General features: G+C 38.3%; 1 protein-coding gene across 10 annotated transcripts in view; it reads left to right on the plus strand.

Moving 5' to 3' along the window:
* Positions 1 to 19532, plus strand: part of LOC131060881 (uncharacterized) — a 73891-nt gene extending 54359 nt beyond the window's left edge. For all 10 annotated transcript variants that reach the window (XM_057994297.2, XM_059221317.1, XM_059221318.1 and 7 more), the window contains 2 exons: positions 14084 to 14964; positions 15195 to 19532. In XM_057994297.2, coding sequence (XP_057850280.2) covers positions 14084 to 14964; positions 15195 to 19329 — 5016 coding nt within the window. In that variant the 3' untranslated portion in view covers positions 19330 to 19532. The remainder of the gene's footprint in view (positions 1 to 14083; positions 14965 to 15194) is intronic.
* The last annotated feature ends 387 nt before the right edge of the window (positions 19533 to 19919 follow it).

Consider the following 19919-nt stretch of genomic DNA (forward strand, 5'->3'; position numbering starts at 1 on the left):
CCAAAGAATGAAGCTTGGAGCCATGTTCCACAATTCTTAAAAAAGATTAAGAGTTGTAACATGTTGCCAATCATTGAAACTATCCTTAAAAGGATTATGGAACATCCACTTGAGATTAAAATTGTCTAAAAAACTTATTCTATATACTCCTCACAATATCACAATGCAATGTTAAGTGAGAACAATCATCCTTATGAGTAAACCATAAAGAATACTGACTAGGACCATGGAAACCCCCTTTTAGAGATTGTCCTATGTGAAGATTTAAGAATGTTAGGACCAAAGATTAGAAAATCGCCACAAACTCGCCAAACTTGGCGAGTCCGAGCCTGAGACATGCTCGCCGAGTCTTTGGAGCTCGGGCTCGGGCTCGATCGAGTTTGGTGAGAAAACTCGCCAGACTCGCTGATTTGGTGAGTTTGGCATAAACTCGCCAAACTCGGCGAGTCCAGTGCTTGAAACTTGGCTACTGGCTGGGTTAAGTAAAATGACAAAAAAAAAGCATTTTAAAAAGTTTTTTTAAAATGAATGGTCTCGTCTTTGTTTACTACAACCTTCGCCTGAGAATGAGAAAAATTAAGGTTACAACATGTCAGCCAATAGAAAAATAACACTCGACGCCTTTATTAAATAATAAGTTTTTTTGGCCTTGCGGGGCACTGCCCCTCGACCCCACCCTGTATGCCCCTCGACCCCACCTTGGGGGCGTTGCCCCCAAACCCCCGTAAAAAAATATGGGGGGAAATTGCGTCGATAGAAGTAGGGAAAATTTAACCTTCGAGTTTGACACTGATTGGATCGACTAGGTAGATATAGAGGTTGAGATTGTAGCCATGGCAGAGGAGGAGCGAAGAGAACGAGCACAGACAGGAGATTCAGAGCTAGATAGTGACATGACTGTTCCTGATGTTGGTGAGCATGGCATGGTGTCACGGGGAGCGGCTATGGCTGTCGAATCATCCAGGACCTACCTTAGACGCCTTTGCAGGGGGGTGGAGCTGGAGGGTGCAGCCGTGCAGGCTCCTCTGAGCCATAGGCTTGTAGTTGTATTTACCTTTGGTATTTGTATGAAACATTTGATGATGTTCATATGATGACATGGATTTTTTATTCCATGAGTTTTGTAATATTGTATACATTTGACAATATTTATATATCTTTGTTTGTTATTTCCTTCAGCGACAATTTGCGTTTATGCTTATGTGATTGATGTATACTTGTGTGTGTAATCAAATGAGCCGAGTTTGATGATGTTATTGTGTCTTTAAGGTGTATTCAATAAAGGGTGCCTGAAACAAGTTTTAAATCTTTAAAAATCTCTAAATTTCTTGAGTTTTTCACTTTCCTGAGTCCAGCCGAGTCAAAAGCCGAGTTTGACTCCGAGGCTCGAGTGCGAGTCCGATTCGGCCTTGCCGAGCCCAAGCCGAGTCCGAGTCCCGTTTCTTTGGTTAGGACAGCCAAAGAAAATAGTTCACTTTTGGCCAAGCCTTTGAGTACCAAATCTGATCCAAAACAAACGATGAGGGATTATGAATATGAAGAAGCATACCATATCCTTAAGAGATTAGATCCCTATCCCACAAAGTTGCATGGACATGGATATGGATACAAATATGGATATGGTATCAGATGCGGAAACGTCCATTTTGTAAGAATCCCAATTATGGATATGGCTGGATACGCCATTCATATGAAAGACACACATATTTAACACAATTTTCTAAGTTATTAGAGGAGATTTTCATTACTTCAAAAGCAATATAGACATGTAATTGCTACATAAATAATTATAAGTTGATTTAACAATTTACAATAGGCAAAAATAGTAGAGTTGCATTGGAAGATAACCCCAAAAATGGGTCACTGAAATAGAAAAACATTTAATTTGTCTGTCTCATTTGGTGTAGGTTTTGTTTATACCAAATTTTTTGTTTTCAAAATGCATCAATGAAGTTTTTTAAAATTAAATTTAGGAAGATTTATGTCAAATATTATAAAAATCAAACCACATAGTATCCGGCATGGTTGGAAAATCAAGGTTGTTTGGGCACGTGTGTGTACTGTATCAAATACGTATGTGGACCGTATTGGATACGGGGATTCGTGCGCCCAGTGAGGGACAAAGAAGTTTTCAGCTACTCTGCTATCCCATGTTTATTCCACTTGAAAAGATCATCATCTATGCCAAATAGGTTTGAAGCTTTAAAGGAGGACTGATAGCTGAATCCTAGAGTCTTCTAGAGTATCAGGGAACTTAGGAATAGATTTCCACTTTCTTGGTCACCCCCTTTCCTTAGTATCCTCTTCCCAATAGTCATTGACCATTGTGTCCCAAGAATTTTTAAGGGTATTCATCAAATGGTGAAGTTCTTGGAATTTTTTGAGAGGTTTATAAGAAATCTATTTTTCATCCCCAAAGAAAGTGTTTGAGTCATTTTGAATGATTGTAAACACAATTGACTAATTAAATGGTTAATTCTTTCACATCCTCCCAAATAACTAATCCATAGGGGGGATCATCTCTATGAAGAAGGCACAAAGGATTATCTCTTGATAAATATTTTCCGTGGATGCTGATCTAGGAGGCTTCTTTGTTGGATGTGAATCCAAACTAATTTAGGAGAGCTTGGTTGAAGAGAAAAGTATGTGCAAGGCTGAGACTAGTCCTATTCATACCTTGGCAAATGTCACTACAAGAAACTAGGGGATATTTAAGGTTATCCCCAATGCCCGTCTAGCAGAAGTTTGAAATATAAGAGCTTTTGAAAATAACAATTTTTTGCAATAGTATTCTTCAGATTGAAGGAAAATGTATATATGCAAACTTAGATTGAAAGATTCAGATCACAATACTCAGAAACAATAATCAGATTCAAACACCATCTTCAGATAATGTTGAGTTTAATACAATCTCATCAGTCCCATTCCCATACACACCATTGCTAAGTTCAGATTAAAGAATTACATACAAAAAAATCAGACTAGTTGCTCAGACTTCTATGGTAGAATTTCCTACTTGAATGATCTTTGTTCCAGTTGTACATGCACCTTCAATATATCAGAACAGAATTGATTAGCCTTAGACCTACACGAAAAGTGCATCAGATGATGATGTTGATAATTAAGTTGAGAGCTTGCGTTTTAAAGCACAAGCATGGTTAGGTAATGAACAGATCACCTTTCTTAGATACCATGATCCCTTCCAGATCCGTAGGCACCCAATCTGCTTCAGATTTTGGACTTAGGCTAGTGCAAATGTTAGGTCTGTATATAGTCCAACTTTCTCCTTGAGTGCTGCAACTAAGCTTTGCTCCGTAGAAGACAAAAGCAAAGGGATCCCATTATGACTCTAGGTGATACTTCATCTGAACAAAACTCTTAGGATGGCATCCAAGAGCTCTAAGCATCCATTTAATTCAAGTGAGATGAATTCTTCACTCAACAAATAGAAGGGTCTTCATCCTACTATCATATGCTTCTTAGGTTTGTGTTTGAGGAAGCAGAGGCATTTGTTTAAAATATGAAATAAACTTCATCGATACCCTCCTCAATCACAACAGACACATACATATATCAATCCCTATGTAGGTCAGCCTCAGGATGAACTGCCATCAAGTTGATGAATACTAAGGGGGGGGGGGGGTGAATTAGTATACCAAAAAATACTGAACTCAAACTCTTAAGCAGTTTAGCAGTTAACCGGTATAACAGATTTACTAACAAACTGGTTAAGACAAATGCAAACCAAACAACAAATAAAGCATTCACCCACAAGAGCATAATCACCATAACACAAGATGTTTTGGCGTGGAAACCCAAATGGGAAAAACCACGGTGAGTAGAAACTCACCAATAACTATCTGCAGAATAGAAACCAGACCGGTTAAGGTTAGACCGGTTAAGGTCATACAATGTTCTTCACCAGAATAGATCCTGTTAGGAATCTAGATCTCTGTTAGGCGATAAGTCCTATTAAAGACTACCTTGTGAGAGGATTTCAGATTCACAGTTATGAACCACCTTGTTAGAGGATTTACAAAGGCTTTGTTGGGCCTACCCGGTTAAGGGTTTCAGACTTGTCGAAGATATGAGTAATCAACAAGTAGATGATCTAGATACTAGCACAGTATGCTTGGTTAGATCCTTGATAGCTCATTGTTAATGCACATTTAGCATTACTTCAGTCTTCAATATCTCCACACTCTGTTTCTTCACACAGACCTAATCTTCTCTTCTATAATCGCACATACATAACCCTTATCATATAAAACCCTAGACATGATGTCCTTATAAAGGAGTCTGATTTCATGTCGGTCCAATAGGATTACATTACAAGTTCCTAGGTTCAGTGCATCTAGACACATTTGGTAACATGGCACAAAATCACCGCCAAAGTGTCGGTGGATGATAACTCATCATAGAAATACCGGTTCATACAATTTTACCGATTACCGGTTGTCTAAAGTGAAGACTGGAAAAATGTTAACTACTGCTTTGTTCCTTTGTACTGCTTGAGATCCTCGAACCGCTTTAGGTCTTCATACCGCTTTAGGTCTTCAGTCAGTTTGTGACTGGTAAACACCTTTCTGCAAAACACCGATAGTCTAAAGGCTATAATACATAATACCGATTGGAACAAGTACCGGTTGAGCATAACTCATACATAAAGAAAGTGATCACAAAACAAGTGTGTGTCCATCAATGACAATCACAACATCATCAAAAATGCCAACACAAGTCAGCTTAAAGGAAACCACCACAAATTTGAACAAGGTCGGCCACCAAGGGAAAACAACCAAAAGCTAAGTAGGTTGTTCCATAGAGTTGACTTGGCCAAATTATTTTTTTGTATTAAGTATCATAGAACAACATTACAATAAAGCTCATTTTTTGCTCATTCGAGCATCCGCATTACAAGCTTATTACAAATACCAGCTCCTTTCGAGCAAACTTATTACAAATACTAGCTCCTTTTGAGCACCAAACTAGAAACAACAATTGGAAGACCAAGGGTCACAACTTAGAAATCCACTTTAAACAATGTGACAAATACAACCAATGGAAGACCAAGAGACACAACTTAGAATTCCACAAAGGTGTCTCTCATGGGAGTTGAACTTGGGTCTCCACATTGAGAACTCAATGCTTTAACCAACTAAGCTCAACCCCCTGGACTTGGCCAAATTATTTAAAAAATTGTATTTATTTATTACTTTTATTAATAATTTATTTATTTATTTGAGAAATTAGGGCTGGCCGACCCAACCAAATTGTATAGAGGAATAGCTTGGAAGATTGATGATAGGAGAATGACTCTATTTGCAAAAGACAACCATTTGCCTTTCCTCACATTTAAAAATTGATTCAATTTTTTCAAAACAAGAATCCAAATCAATTTCTTGTATCTTCCTAGAAACATATGGAAACCCATATAGGTAGTTGAAGGACTTCCTTTCTTGAAAGGTAGACATCTGTAGAGAAAATCTTGTTCCCTATTGTTGATATTGAAGAAAAAGACAATAAATCTATCTCTTTTAACTTTTTGGCCAAAGCATGTTCATAATCACTTAGAATGTTCTAGATAGTTTTGTCTCATCAACAAATTGCTGATGAGTAAGCTCTTTAGACAAGGAGGAAGCTTGGAGCCCTTTTAGAGATTTGGCTTTGAGAAATCCAATATACTTGCCAAGAGATTCTACCATAACAATCAAAAGAAGCAAGTGGATCCTCTTGCCTTAAACCCTATGAAGTCATAAAGAAACCTTCTACCTAGCAATTGACCATGATCGAGAAATTGGTAGTAGCATCGTAGCTTTTGACCTGAGTTCTTTAATCAAAATGAAACGTGAACTTTGCCAATACATGGTCCAAGAAGTTCTTGTTGACTCTATTTTAGGCTTGTGAGATATCTAATTTGAGGAGCTTTCTATTCATTTTGCTTAGCTATAATGAGTAAATCAATTTGTGGCTTGTGCATTGTGACAATACCATTAGTGATTTGTTTCCCTTGAACAAAACCTCCTTGCTCCTTTGAAAAAATAGTAGGAAATTAGTGACTTTTTAACCTATTAGTAATAATCTTAGAAATAATCTTGTAAAATATTGCTTAAGGAAATTGGTCAAAAGCCCTTTGATTTTGATAGCATCCTTCTCCTTGGGAATGGAGATCAAGTTCTTAAATTAAAATCAAACATGAACTTTGCCAATACATGGTCCAAGAAGTTCTTGTTGACTCTATTCTAGGCTTGTGAGGTATCTAATTTGAGGAGCATTCTATTCCTTTTGCTTAGCTATAATGTGTAAATCAATTTGTGTTGTGACAATACCGTCAGTGATTTGTTTCCCTTGAACAAAACATCCTCGCTCCTTTGATAAAATAGTAGAAAATTAGTGACTTTTTAACCTATTAGTAATAACCTTAGAAATAATCTTGTAAAATATTGCATAAGGAAATTGGTCAAAATTCTTTAATTTTGATAGCATCCTTTCCCTTGGGAATGAGGGTCAAGAAATTAGAATCAGGCGATTTCAAAAAAGATTCAGAGTCTTGAGATTCATGAACAACTTCCCATAGCTCATTCCCCATAATGTCCTAGAGACTTTGGAAAAAGAGGGCTTGAAACCCATCTAACCTGAGAGCCCTATCTACATTGATGCTAAAGAGAGCCAACTAAACTTCCTCTTTAGAAATATTCTACACAAGCCTCTCATTTTCCACTTTACCGATCAAGGAGGGGATCTGGTCAATAAAAAGTTCTTGCTTGTTAGAACCGTCTTGATTATGCATTGAAAGCATTTTCCCCTAGAAATATACCAAGGAGCACTTGAGCGTTTGAGGGTCTTTAGTAACTCCTCCATCTTCCAGTTGAAGCATGGAGATGTTATTTCCTTGTCTTTGGAATTTGAAAAAACTTAATTTTTTTTTATTTTCTTATTGGAGCCATTTGATTCTAGAATTTTGCTCCTAGTAGATCTCTTGTTTGTAAATATCATAAAGCCTATAAGATACCTCTTTTTCTTGTTCAAAGAGATGATTCAAATTGATGTTATCCTAGTAGATCTTGAACCTTAGTCATTCTTTTCTCTATAATAGCTTTTTCTTAAAATAGATTTTTGAACTCATGATGGTTCCATCCTTTTATTCTGAGCTTAAGAGATTTCAACTTATTATTGAATATGTACATTCTTGTACCATAGAGCTCATGCTGATTTTGTAACAAGAAGAAATAACTCGGTCAAAATCAAGACGAGTTAACTACATTTTCCCCAATCTAAATGGAATGTGTATGGGGAAAGAATTAGGGTCAATGGTCAAGGAAATTGGCTAATGATCCGAGCCTCCCTCCATAAGAACTTTAGAGTTGCAAATGAAATTATTGTCTAACCAAGAGGTAGAAGCCAAGAAATGATCAATCATAGCCAAGATCAGATCATTTCCCTCCCATCTATTATAATAGGTGAACCAAGCTCTTTTAGGATGAACATACTAGAGGGAAGAATCTCTAAGAGAGAAGGAAGCCCTTCCTTTTTAGGAAGAGGAGCTCCACCCTTCTTTTCAGAAGACTCAAGCCTAGCATTGAAATCATTAGCCACTATCCACTTAGTTTCTTCATCCACTTTCAACAAGTCTTTGATTTAGCTTCAACAATGAATCTTTTCCTAGATTATCAGAGGACCATAAACATTAATAAGAGAAAAGCATAGATTAGAGGAATTTCTTGCCTATTCTAGATTATGGCTAGACAACCAAATTCTACCCTTGGCTATCTGTGTGTAACCCCTTGTTTGTGAAATGATAAATGATAGTTCGATATATACAAAGGAGACGAAGGCTCTTTAAATAAGCAATTACAAGCAAAGTTTCTAAAACAAAAATGAAACACCGAAAAGAAACATTCTAAATAAGAACAAATTATGAGAAGGAAATATCCTAAAATAACTAACCGAATGACCATTATAAAAACATTACATAATTACTTTACCCTCCTTTATGTTGGCATTGTGTTGTCATTGATGTCAACCGGTAATGGTGTCATTGATGTCAACCGGTATAGCATGTTATTGGTATAGCTTGTCACCGGTAAATATGGGATGTCAACCGGTATGGATTGTTGGGATGTTGACCGGTATGGATTGTTGGGATGTTGACCGGTGAATAGGCATTGGAGACAGTTGGCATTATGGCAATGCCAACCGGTGAGTGATGTGTTGGCAGTGTATGGTTGCCAACCGGCAAGCATGTGACTGGTAAGAAAGCAAGGTTGAGCAAATGGAGAAAGTGCAGGCAATCGGTAAGCAGTTGGATGTCATACAGTAGGACTCCCACCAGATGAAGATGTTATCATAGGATGAAGATATGACCGACAGAGTTTGGGCTGCTGCGAGTTAGTAAGGTAGACAAAGGGGATGTCAACCGGGTTATATGCTTTGATTGAAGATATATCTGCTCAATGACAACAAATTCATATTAGTGCTATACCGGAAGCAAAAAGAACAATATATTGGCTAGCAAGTGACAAGGATCCACACTCATTGGGTGATTGGCAGGTTAGTGCATTGGTTCATCTACTCCCACCGGTAAGTGACAATGCTCTGGGATAAGACAGAGAAGTTAAAGGCAGGTGATTGAAGGCTTATACCAGATGACCATAGTGGAACATGAGGAAGCCAAAGATGTGCACCGGATCAGCAAGAGTAAGTATGCTGAGCTACAAGGACAGAAGAAGAAGAGTAAGAAGTGATGGGTTTGTCACTTTGACAAACCGGTTGAGGTGAGATCCGAGCTAATGAAGGAGAAGGAAAAGCTTAGCACTTGCAGACATGGATCTACTCCGAGATGCTGATGTCAACCGGAATGCAGATGTAGGCTGATGCATGACAGTTGAAGTTTGATGGCATGGTGTCATCAAGGTTATTACCGGTATGAAAGCAGATGCATTATCAACCAGTAAGTTGGACAACCAGTAAGCGAGCAAAAGATACAAAGTGAAGAGCTCTCATTAGATGAAGTTATGCATGGTGACCCACTCTGGGTACATGCTATGATTGACAAAGTCGGTGATCGGGCTGATATGATCCCAACGGCATAACAGGTGACTGCATGGTTTGAAGGTTGACCAGTTAGTGTATAATCGACAAGGTGAGATGAACCGGTAGGTATACCTCAGTTGTGTGCTGTGGTTGGTGACCATGCCTGAACCGACATAGGGAGCAGTGGTGGATGTCGACAAAGAAGATGCATGGGCTCCAGGTGTCAAACGTGCAGTGGTCAGTGAAGTGTGAGTCGGTGAGGTAGTTGCCGACTGGGTCTGCATTTAATGTCGACCCCGAAAATCACGGGTGAGTTGCAGAGGTTTGCGGTTCGATGTAGATTGAAGATCAAAGGGATGTAGTGGTCGATGAAGGACGTCCAGTTGCAGATCTGATTTGGAATAGGAAACAAAGAGATCATTTATTGTGATTGACAGAAGCAAGTCGATGATCAGTTTGCCGTGTTTGCTAAATATAACAAACGTGTATTGGAAGGAAAGAGATATGGCAGTGTCGTCTGGTTTGTGGCAGGTTGTGAATCTCGGAGATGAGATTAGATCCGATCTGATTCGCCTCGTGTTTGGTGAAGGAAACCCTAGCGTGCCAAGTTTGAAGCTATGTTTTGGCAGGAAGATTGATGGATAAATAGGCAGGTAGAAGATTGAAATTGATTGATGCTGCCAGATGTTTTGATGCTGCAAATTGGATAGAGGAGAAGTAGAGAGTGCCCATGGATCAGTCAGAGAGTAAGTTGCTGAAGATCTTAGTGACTGAAGGTTGGAAGGTAAACTGGTAAGAGGGTTTAACAGAGGGTTAAACCGGTGAGGCCAAAGTAACCGGTAAGCTGCTAAAGATTGTAGCAGTCAAGTGAATCGGTAGTGTTCCAACTGGCAAGGAGGCAGTAGAGTGTGAAGCAGTGCAAAGTGAGAATCAGGGGAGGTCAGGCGAGGTAGAGACTGAGCAGAAGAGGAATCAAAACCGACAAAGTGAACAGAACCGATAGAGTGAAGAGTACCAGTGGTGACAAATAGCAGTGGGTCTGAGTGAGCAAAGAACTGACAGAGAACAAAGCAAAGGTGAACTGATGAAGAGATTATATGCGAAGGTTACAAAACTCATTTGTAATCGGGTTATTACTATTGTATTGTTTATAGTCATTGTAATCACCGAGTTGGTGCTCGTTGCAGGCGTTGGTGCTCCTTGGGTTGGTGCCCTAAATCAGTAGGGGTTGGTGCTCCTTGGGTTAGTGCCCTAAAATCAGGGGTTGGTGCCCTAAACATTGTAATATAGTTGTTTATTGTGAGGCTAGATTGGAGCAGTAGACTCCAGCAACATTTCTCACCGAGGATTTTCCTATGTTGGGTTTTCCTCATATATCTGGTGTTATGTGATGTGCCTTTTGTGTGTGCTTGCATTTTGGTCTTCTCCCTATCTCACGGGTATATTCTCCTTGTGTTAGATATGCTAACCGGTACACACACTTAGGGTTAAAAGGTTAAGGATTTTGAAAACCACCGATTCACCCCCCCCTCTCAGTGGCATATTGTGTTCTACACCTCAATGGTCATTCTACTAACTACCCTACAAAAAACTTGACATGATTTGCAGGTCATTTGGCCACGAATGCATATAAGACTGCCCTCTTCTCTTTAGAATGCTTTGCAACATGAGCTTGCTGCTGAGACCCTCCCTGGTTTTGTAGAACTTCTGGATATGACCAAGTTTACCACAATCCTTCCAACATAATGTTGGGTAACTATCTATCCCTCCCACTATCCAAAGATATGGAAACCGAGATTAGCTACTCAAAAACTTCTGAAAAAACCACAATTTTGCCAAAAATCGTCAAAAGAAGCAGCACCCATGATTTTGTAAAAAAATTGTCAAAATCCACTTGTAGAAGAAGACCATTTACCCTAGCAACCTTAGGTGCGACCCAAAACAAGCTGCAAGAAACCACATTTTTGTGGAAAAGCTCGTCAAACCCTTGATACAATGCTGAAATCACACACGATTTGTGGAAAAATTGGCAAAAACCATCGTTTTGTGAAAAAATGGTAAAACCTCATGACCACGATTTTTAGGAAAAAATCATGCAAAACCCTCCCTAATTTTTATGGAAAAAATCATACAAAACCCTTAAATGATTTTTGTGGAAAAAAAATCAGAAAACCCCTTCATAATTTTTGTGGGAAAAAAAAAACCCTTGAGAAACCACAATTGTTGTTAAAAAAAAATCGCCAAAAAAACATGAAAAAATCATGCAAAAGAAGCACCCAAGAGGCATGGACAAAAACTTGAGCCGTTGCGAAAAATTGTCGAACTCAAAAAACCCTTTTTGCGTCAAAAGAACAAACGCAGAAACCCTTCAGCTAGAAATAGATAAAAAGCCTTTTTTCACGGATCAGAATAACTCAGAAACATGGGCAAAACAGCCTGTGAAGGCATCGTAGCGCCCAAAAACCCGTTGTGATTGCCAGAATCGATGACGTCAAGCTGCAGACAAACCTATGGGTGTGTGATTTTGAGCAAAAGACTTTTGACGCAAGGAAAAGATTGTCATGTGGGAGAAGCGGCCTTCGCATGGCCTTCAGACTCATCATATGAGTTGAAAGTTGAAACACAATGACCCTTGATGCCTAGAAAGTCACATGGAGCCCAGACGCTGCCAAAAACCCTTTTTTCGTGCAGAGAATAGGTTGCGTGAAAAAATCTGTGATGTCTAGACTGAAAAGGGTGCCATGTTTCACCAAAATACCCCGAGAAAAAACCCTTTGATGTGTGAGAATTAAGAAGATCCAGTCGCAACGACCCTGAACGTTGCAAAACCCTACATGATTTCCATTTAAAAATACACACGACCTGCAATGTTCACACACACACCTCTGTGCAATGAAGAAACCCACGCACTTAGACTGTAAAAAGATCCATGATTTTCGAACCCAAAACCCTTGATCTTTCAGAGGTATTAACAACTCTCCAAATTCTTGAAAAAACCTTCTGTGAATTCAAAGAAACCCTTCGCATTGCACCCACGATTTTGTAATAAAAAATTGATTCACAAAATTTTTGGAAATTAATTCCAGGTAGAAGCCATGAATTTTTATTAAAATTCATCAATTTTTTTTTAACCCGCTTTGATACCATGAAATGATAAATGATAGTTTGATATATACAAAGGAGACGAAGGCTCCTGAAGTACGCAATTACAAGCAAAGTTTCTAAAACAGAATCGAAAGATTGAAAAGAAACATTCTAAATAAGAACAAACTACAAAAAGTAAATATCCTAGACCAACTAACCGAATGACCATTATAGAAACATTACATATTTAATTTTATAGTTTGCTTGGAAAGAGAGGCATATTCTGGACTTCTTGATTGGAGTTGATTTTAGTTTCTTGTATAATATGGATATCCATATTGAATTTCTATAAGAATCTCTAGAGCAATCTTCTCTTGGAGAGATCTATCCTGCAATGTTCCATGAGAAAATATTCATTGGGTAACCTTTGTTTGCTTGGTGCTCACCAAGCCATTCTCTAGCTGAGATTGATTGCTAGCAGTTATATCTGCTAAAGCTACAAATTGTAAAGTGGTATATATATTTGGTCGCCTAATCTTTGAATGTCCCAAATCTCCTTTTCTTTTTTCAGCCCTTTCGTGAGTTGTCATCTTGCTTGAATTGTTTGGTTCCAAATTGGAGTCGCCTTGGTGATGCTAAGGTTCTCTTGTACCTTCCTTTTGAAATTTAGGACTGATACTGTTGTCCTTGATTTTCTTTGCTGAAGGATCCATCTGCTTTTTAAATTTATCTACGAGATTTTCTAAAACTTTGAACTTGTAGACTTTCAGCAGATCTTTCTAATCCTTACTTTCACTTTCTTGGAATTGCACCTCTTTAACAATCTGCATGCCATCTTATTCTTTTTGTCTGGGAGCTTGTTTCTCATTGTATGCTCTTTTTTTGGGTTTCATAAAATCCTTCTAATCTTTCTCAAAGTCTTCTTAGACTTACGTATTTGCATTTTAATATGAAGAGTAGGGCATTCCCTGATAAGATGTCCATATTCATGGCGTCCCAGACATCTGAACAACAAACTTTCATAATCCAGAGATTGGAACCATTAATACTTTTTAAAAGAGGAATAGAAAGTTCAAGTTCCACACATATTTTTGCATAAATAGAAATACCTTTGCAATGGAAAGGCTGAGTGATCTCAATACTCGATCTTAAAGATTTGGCAATTGTTTGAAAAACATTTTGGGATCAAAACTCTTGAGGGAGAGTGTACATTTGGATCCAAACTGGAGCTGTAGAAGGTATTTCCTTCAAGGGTTTGAAGCCCACATGCGAGTGCTTCATAAAGAGCCCAAAATTTCGGTAGAAACAGGAATCACCTCCAAAAATCACATTTCTATCTGATCCACCGGCAAAAGTAGCAAAAAAGTAATCCTTTGGCAGAGGCTTGTAATTCAAGGTCTTTATTATGTTTCCAGTTTTTACAAGCTCAGAGGTGCAACTCTTCCAGAGGTAGCTGGATGCCAAGGAGTCTGCAAATCAAGCTTCTTCCATGCAAAGAGTCCATGTTCGCATGGACATCAATATTGATGAATGAGGAATCATCTGAAGTTGATATGCATTGATTTAGACTATTTCTGAGCTAATCCATTTTGTGCTTGCTGTTAGCCACTAGAAAAGCATCAATTTCTTGTTGTGAGATGAGAATCCAGAACTTGTGATCACATTTTGAAATGAATGAAGGGGGATAGATCCTGCCCCACTGGGACCCACAGAGAGTAAACCAGAAGAAGGGATAAGGAAAAACCAAGAATACTGAGGAGAGACAACAGAAGCGGAAAATCAAATTTTCAGAATAACAACTAATATCCATATTTCAGAAGGCATTTTGATCACCACAACATGCCCTTCAATTTTTAATTATTTTATCTTGTTTGTTAAGAGGCCTTTGACTATATCCTTTTGTTGGTTTATTGTTCTGTGAATTGCCAAAGTTGCTCGAAATTTATTAATATGTAATGTATTTCTGCAGGTAGCCTCTAGCATAAATGATATCTCAGAGATGGGGGCTAAAGATTTTTGGCCGAATGCACCTTCACAAGTCTTTCAAAAGAGGTTTGGCATTAGCGATCAGGGAATTACAATGAGGGAGGGAAAGGCAATTCATTTCAGAAATGGGAATTATGCAACTCCTCAACAAATTAACGGGGAAGAAAGTATAGGTGGTCAAAAAGCAGATGTGGATTGCTTACAATACACAATTGGGGATTCTAAACAGGAACTCAATATGCAAGCTTGTTCCCTATACTGTGATACTTATTCTGCGATTAAAATAGATCATGCCACTGTAGAGAATATGGTGGGGACAGATTCCTTTGGCTTGACTTTGAATAAATGTTCAAAAAGTCAAGGGCAAAATAGAAATGGTCAAATTGTTTCTAGCTTTGAAAGAAAGAAGCCCGCTAGGTCAATAATGAATCTCACTACTGTTCAATGTGATGGTCATAATGTATGCACCAAATTTCAAGAGAATTTTGACTCAAGTGAAACTTTAATGGACAAACAACAAATTGTTGCTGGATCACAACATATTGGTTCTGCTATGCTTTTGGATAAGAGGGGGCTGTCAGGATCTGAGAAAGCAGATTTAGGAATTAATTTGGAATCTTGTTTCTATCATACCCCTTCTATATCGTCATTTCATCATGCTTTAGCTGGTGGGCGTCAGTATGTTGCCTCTTTCTGCCAATCAAGTGCAGAGAAGTGCTCAGAGTATGTGTTTTGTGGATTTCGATTCTGCATGCTTCATATTCTGGAAGATCCATCAGCTCCATATAAGCAGTGTGATTTTATTGTACCGAATAGCAGGCAGAGATGCAGATTCCCTGTTTCCCTCTGTGTTGCAGATACAAGGTTATTTCTTCCATTCTCAATCAAGATTTCAATTTTATGACTGCAATTAGTTTAGTTGAGTCTGTGTGATGAACAGATGAAGGCAGTATATCCGGTTCTTTTGAAGATTTTCTACTTATATTTGGCAACAGTTCTTATGATTATTATTCCAATTAATTAAAAGATTGCAGTTATTGAATGTATTGGTTGATGAAAAAGTTTCTTGACTGTTCGTTAATTTTCTGTTACAGATTTTGTCAGATTCATAAGCAGATGGTGATTCCAAATTTAAGGTTGGAGGTCATCACTCAACAGGAGAATCCTTTTTGTGGAAGATTTTCATTGTTAGTATTAGCAGCCGCAGTTGCTCATGATCACTTGGAGTGCTTTGTTCCTCCAAAAATGTGGGAACCTCAGAGATTTAACTTAGTTGATGATAGTGTTGGAGCATATCTAGTGCCAGATGTCATACCGTTTCCTGCATTAAATACATCCTTAGTAAATGTGGTACATAAACAATTGCACCAGGCTTATGAAGATGGTCCAAGTGATATGCAGCCAGGAAAGGATTATCCTGAAAGAGAAAAAGCAGCGCATTATAGGTCATGCACAGTTGACAAACTACAATTGGAAGATCAAAAAGGGGTATCTGAATCAAGCAATACGCCAGCATGTGTAAGAGATGAGAGCAATGGTTCTGGGACAGATGTTACGAAAAAAAGATGTCAACATAGTCCTGATGCTACTTCTTACAAAGATATCAACGGAAGACATGTCAAGCAGCGTTGCACTGAGACAGTAGAGTTTGGTGTCCCAAGGCAGATGACTGATGTGAAGAGTACAGCAAGGGATATGAAAATAAAAGGAACCTTTTTTGAGAAACAAATGTTTGGAGATACATCATGTCCAAATGTTAGACCTGGGACTCCAAAAAACTTGTCAAAAGAGGGTAAATGCCAGACCTATGAAAAAATTAAGAGTCTTCTATGTCCTGGATCTAGTGCTAAGAGAAAATATTTCTGGTTTCACAGGGCACCCTCTTTTGTGGAAACAGGACCAATTGATTTGATAAGGGTAGGCTTAATGTGGAATCCTATGAGATTGTTGGATTGCAGTGGAAAAGATTCTTTAGCTAAGCAATCTGACAACCCTCTTTTGATGCCTATTATTGATTTAGGCCAGTTGGACTTCACAACCATGGGTTTGAAGTGCCCTGTCCGAGAGCCAAAAAGAAGTGCTGGAATCTTGAAGAAGGACAAGGTGAGATTGGACACGAAGGAATTAATGTCAGGGTTTCCTGGCCATAGTGTATCCTTTTCTCGGTTTGTTGGTGTAAGAAGACGACCTTGGGGAGCTTATGGTGCTGAAATAAGAACTCCTGAGGGAAAGAGACTTTGGTTGGGGACCTATCCTACTGAAGAGGCAGCTGCTCGTGCATATGATGATGCAGCTCGCAGTTTGAGGGGTGAAAAAGCAGTGACTAATTTTAATCATGGATCTGAATTAGAATCTCCTTCAAGATCCTTTAGAGAGCAGGCAAGTTTATTTCGAGAGGCACCAAGAAAGAGAAGGTCAATGAATAGTAAAAGAAGAGATGAAGACCATTTCCTACCAGATGAGAAGGCGGGAAAGAAGATGTGGAATCTCCCCCAAGGTAAGAGAAAACCCCCCTTCCCGTATGGCAGTGACTTCCTGTCAATCTATGGAAATAATTTATCACATTACATTGGTATGAACGATAAAAGCTCTTGTCAAGGTAGAACAGGTCCCATTGCTGAAATTGAAGGGCAGAATTTCATTTCTGATGGACTTGAGACAGGTACAGCTTGGAATGAGTATTCTCAGAAACTTTCTGGTGAAAAAGGCTCAAAATTCAGAGACAAATTTTCAAGAGTGTACAGTAAGAAACAAAAATTGAGGAAAACTGTTGACCTGAATAATTCCAGCCATTGTGTTTCATTTCCTGAAAGCACACTGGATGGAGAAGAAATTACAGATTCATTTCTTCAGAGGAGTTATCAGAGGAAGAATTCTAGACACATTGCAGCATCTGTAGCTGGACTTCAAGACATTGACTGCCCTCCTGAGTATTTGAATGCTAAAGATAAACAAAATGATAACGAGATTGAAACAAGTTATGTCAACTCTCATATGATAGCAAGTGGTATGGATCTTGACGAGCACGATATAGATGAAATAAGGGAGGACAAAACAGTAACCAATAGTGAAAATAACTTTTCATCTCAAGAACAAAGTCAATATGTCAGAAAGGTTGAGAATGAACCACACTTCTATGGTGTGAGAAAAACTTCTTCTGGTAGATATGAGGCAAGTCTTTATGATAGGACTACAAAGAAAAAGATGTACATTGGGATGTATGATAGTTTAATTGAGGCAGCTCATGCAAGGGACCGGAAGGTAATAGAATTGGGTGCTGATTCTGTTCTCAACTTTCCCGAACTTCAACAGCAAGATGATTTGAAAAATGATTGTAGCATGCTTGGTTCTATATTGCACAAAAACCTCTCCAAGATACAATCTGTAGTGCATCAACCTTCAGTTAAAGCAGAGAAACTTTCTAGGATAGCCATAGGGAAAAATGTGAAGAAAAAGAAAGCAGCAAATTTCCACAAGCTTCCTAAAGCAAAGAGAAGTAAATTAACAGTGCATCCTTCTGCTTTAAGGGACAAGGTCACAAGCCTGTATGAACCACAGTTTTTTACTTCTGAGGAGCAACACTGCACTCTACTGCAGACTGAGGAAAGAGAGGTGGAAGACATAAAAACTTGTTCTCTTGCCTCTGCCTCTGATTTTTTGCAGATTGAGAAAACTAGTCATGATATAGAGAATACTTATGCAATTGAGGGAAAGAAGGAAAGGAAACCTTTATCAGAATATGTTGACATTTCCTTTAGTGAAATGAGTAAAAATGAAGATGGGCAAAAAACTTCTCATTTTGAAGATCATTGTTCACGCTTGCCAAAGCGGGGGTTGATTCCAGGATTTCATAGAGATTACAAAATTGATTCAGAATATGCTCGTGTGTATAGAACAACATCTAAATCAAGGGCTATGCAAATTAGGAGACGTCGTGACCAGGTCAAGCTTGTTAATGAAAATGGTATACAGAAGGAAACTGTAGAAAGATGTGATTGTAATGTTGCAAAAAAAGATTTTGAATCATATAAGATTGAATTAGAAGATGCTAACATCAACCTCCTAAAGAAAAATGAAAACTCAGAATTCCACTTGCCTTCAAATACAGTGATTGATGAGGATGGCCCTTCATCACATAACAATGTCCATACATGTAGCTCAGGAAAAAAAGAAGAGGTAAAGGCTGAGGATGACATTTTTGATGATAAAACTTGGAAGAATGGAAATATTGGTTTTGATGTTGAACCTGAGGCCAATTTAACGGAAGAAAATACTCATGTTCATTGTCTGAAAGAAAATGAGGGAACTTTCTCTGAACTGCTTCTCAACACTAAAGTGAAGAAACTTAGATCAAGAAGAGGCTTGAATTTGAAAGATCTGCAAGAGACATTTAGTGATAAAAAATTTCAGGAAAAAGCCTTCCCTCTTATGCAAGAAAACTCAGAAGAAGGAACGAGTTGTCCTCAACAATGTGGAAAAGTAGGAAGATCCCGTAAATTTCGTCAGTCAGGGGCTTCTAAGAGGTCAGGCTTCACAAGGCACATTGATTATAAAGGTGTTTACAGTAATGGAAAGAAATTTCAATCTATATATTATAATCCTATATTGAAGAAACACACCTACTTGGGAACGTTTCTCACTGGAGAAGATGCTGCTAGGGCATATGATCAGATAGCTTATGATCAATTTGGGACATCTGCAAAACTTAACTTTCCTCATGATGAACTAGATCCAAATGAAAGTCAAGCAGCAAATCAGAAAGTTGGCATGCAGGCTCAATTGGAGCAGACATTACGATCTCAGAAAAAGTTGGCCACTGGAAGTAACCTTTATGGTGAATGTTGTTCCAAGCAAAATCAAGTAGAATCTAACAGAGAAGTGAGGATTTTGGAAGAAGATGAAGCCTCAGCAGGTGATTCTGATCATGAATATCCACAGTCAACAAAATACAACACTAGGTGTCTCTTGAATACAAAAGGCACTCACGGAAATGAAAGATTTCCTGATGCATATTTATCTTCGGGGTTTCTTGTTGAGATGTCAGACAGCAAAGTCTGTACCTCTCCAAGGAGGATAAATTTGCCACTTGAAATTGAAGATAAGTCGGTTTCTACTTCTGCAGAGCACCCAGACATTGATGATGTAAATGGTCTAGGTGCTCCAACTTCTAATGCTTGGGGTGAGCTTTTGAAGGCCAGTGAAGTTTTAAGCTTTCCAGGAGATAACTGAACCTTATGTACCATGGTGTTAGAAACTGCACATACTTTAGTGAATGTCACATGTCAGAAAAAAAATTAATTCTTTTGTCTTTCATTTGTACCCTGGACATCTATTATTATTATCAAATTTAGAGCACTATTCGTTCATATCATAGTTCATCTAAAAATGTAATAGAGGTTAGAAATAAAATTCTGGCTATAGATTTAGTTTGACATGCTAGTATATCTATTGGCTTTTTTTATCAATGATTACTTCCAGTTTATATGATAAGGTACTTCAAATTGCAAGAACTTGAGTTGTCTTTGCAGCTATTGCATGCAGAGTATATGTTTGGAGGAAAGAATTTCGCTACATAAATTTCAAGTTTGTTGTAATAGTATTCCAAGCATATGAATGCACTTCAAATGAATCAAGCAAGTAGGGAAGCTATAAAAACTTGTCCTGCACATTGGCCATAGCTTCTGAAATATCCCATGCACACACAATAAAACAGAAACTTTCCTGTGGAAGATTTTCACCAATTGGCATGCACATAAATTGTAGTCCATAAGATATGCACTTGCTAGGTTCCCCCAAATCTCTATAGATGTTATGGTGAT

This window comes from Cryptomeria japonica, chromosome 5 (genome assembly GCF_030272615.1).
Source record: "Cryptomeria japonica chromosome 5, Sugi_1.0, whole genome shotgun sequence".
Lineage (NCBI taxonomy): Eukaryota > Viridiplantae > Streptophyta > Pinopsida > Cupressales > Cupressaceae > Cryptomeria > Cryptomeria japonica.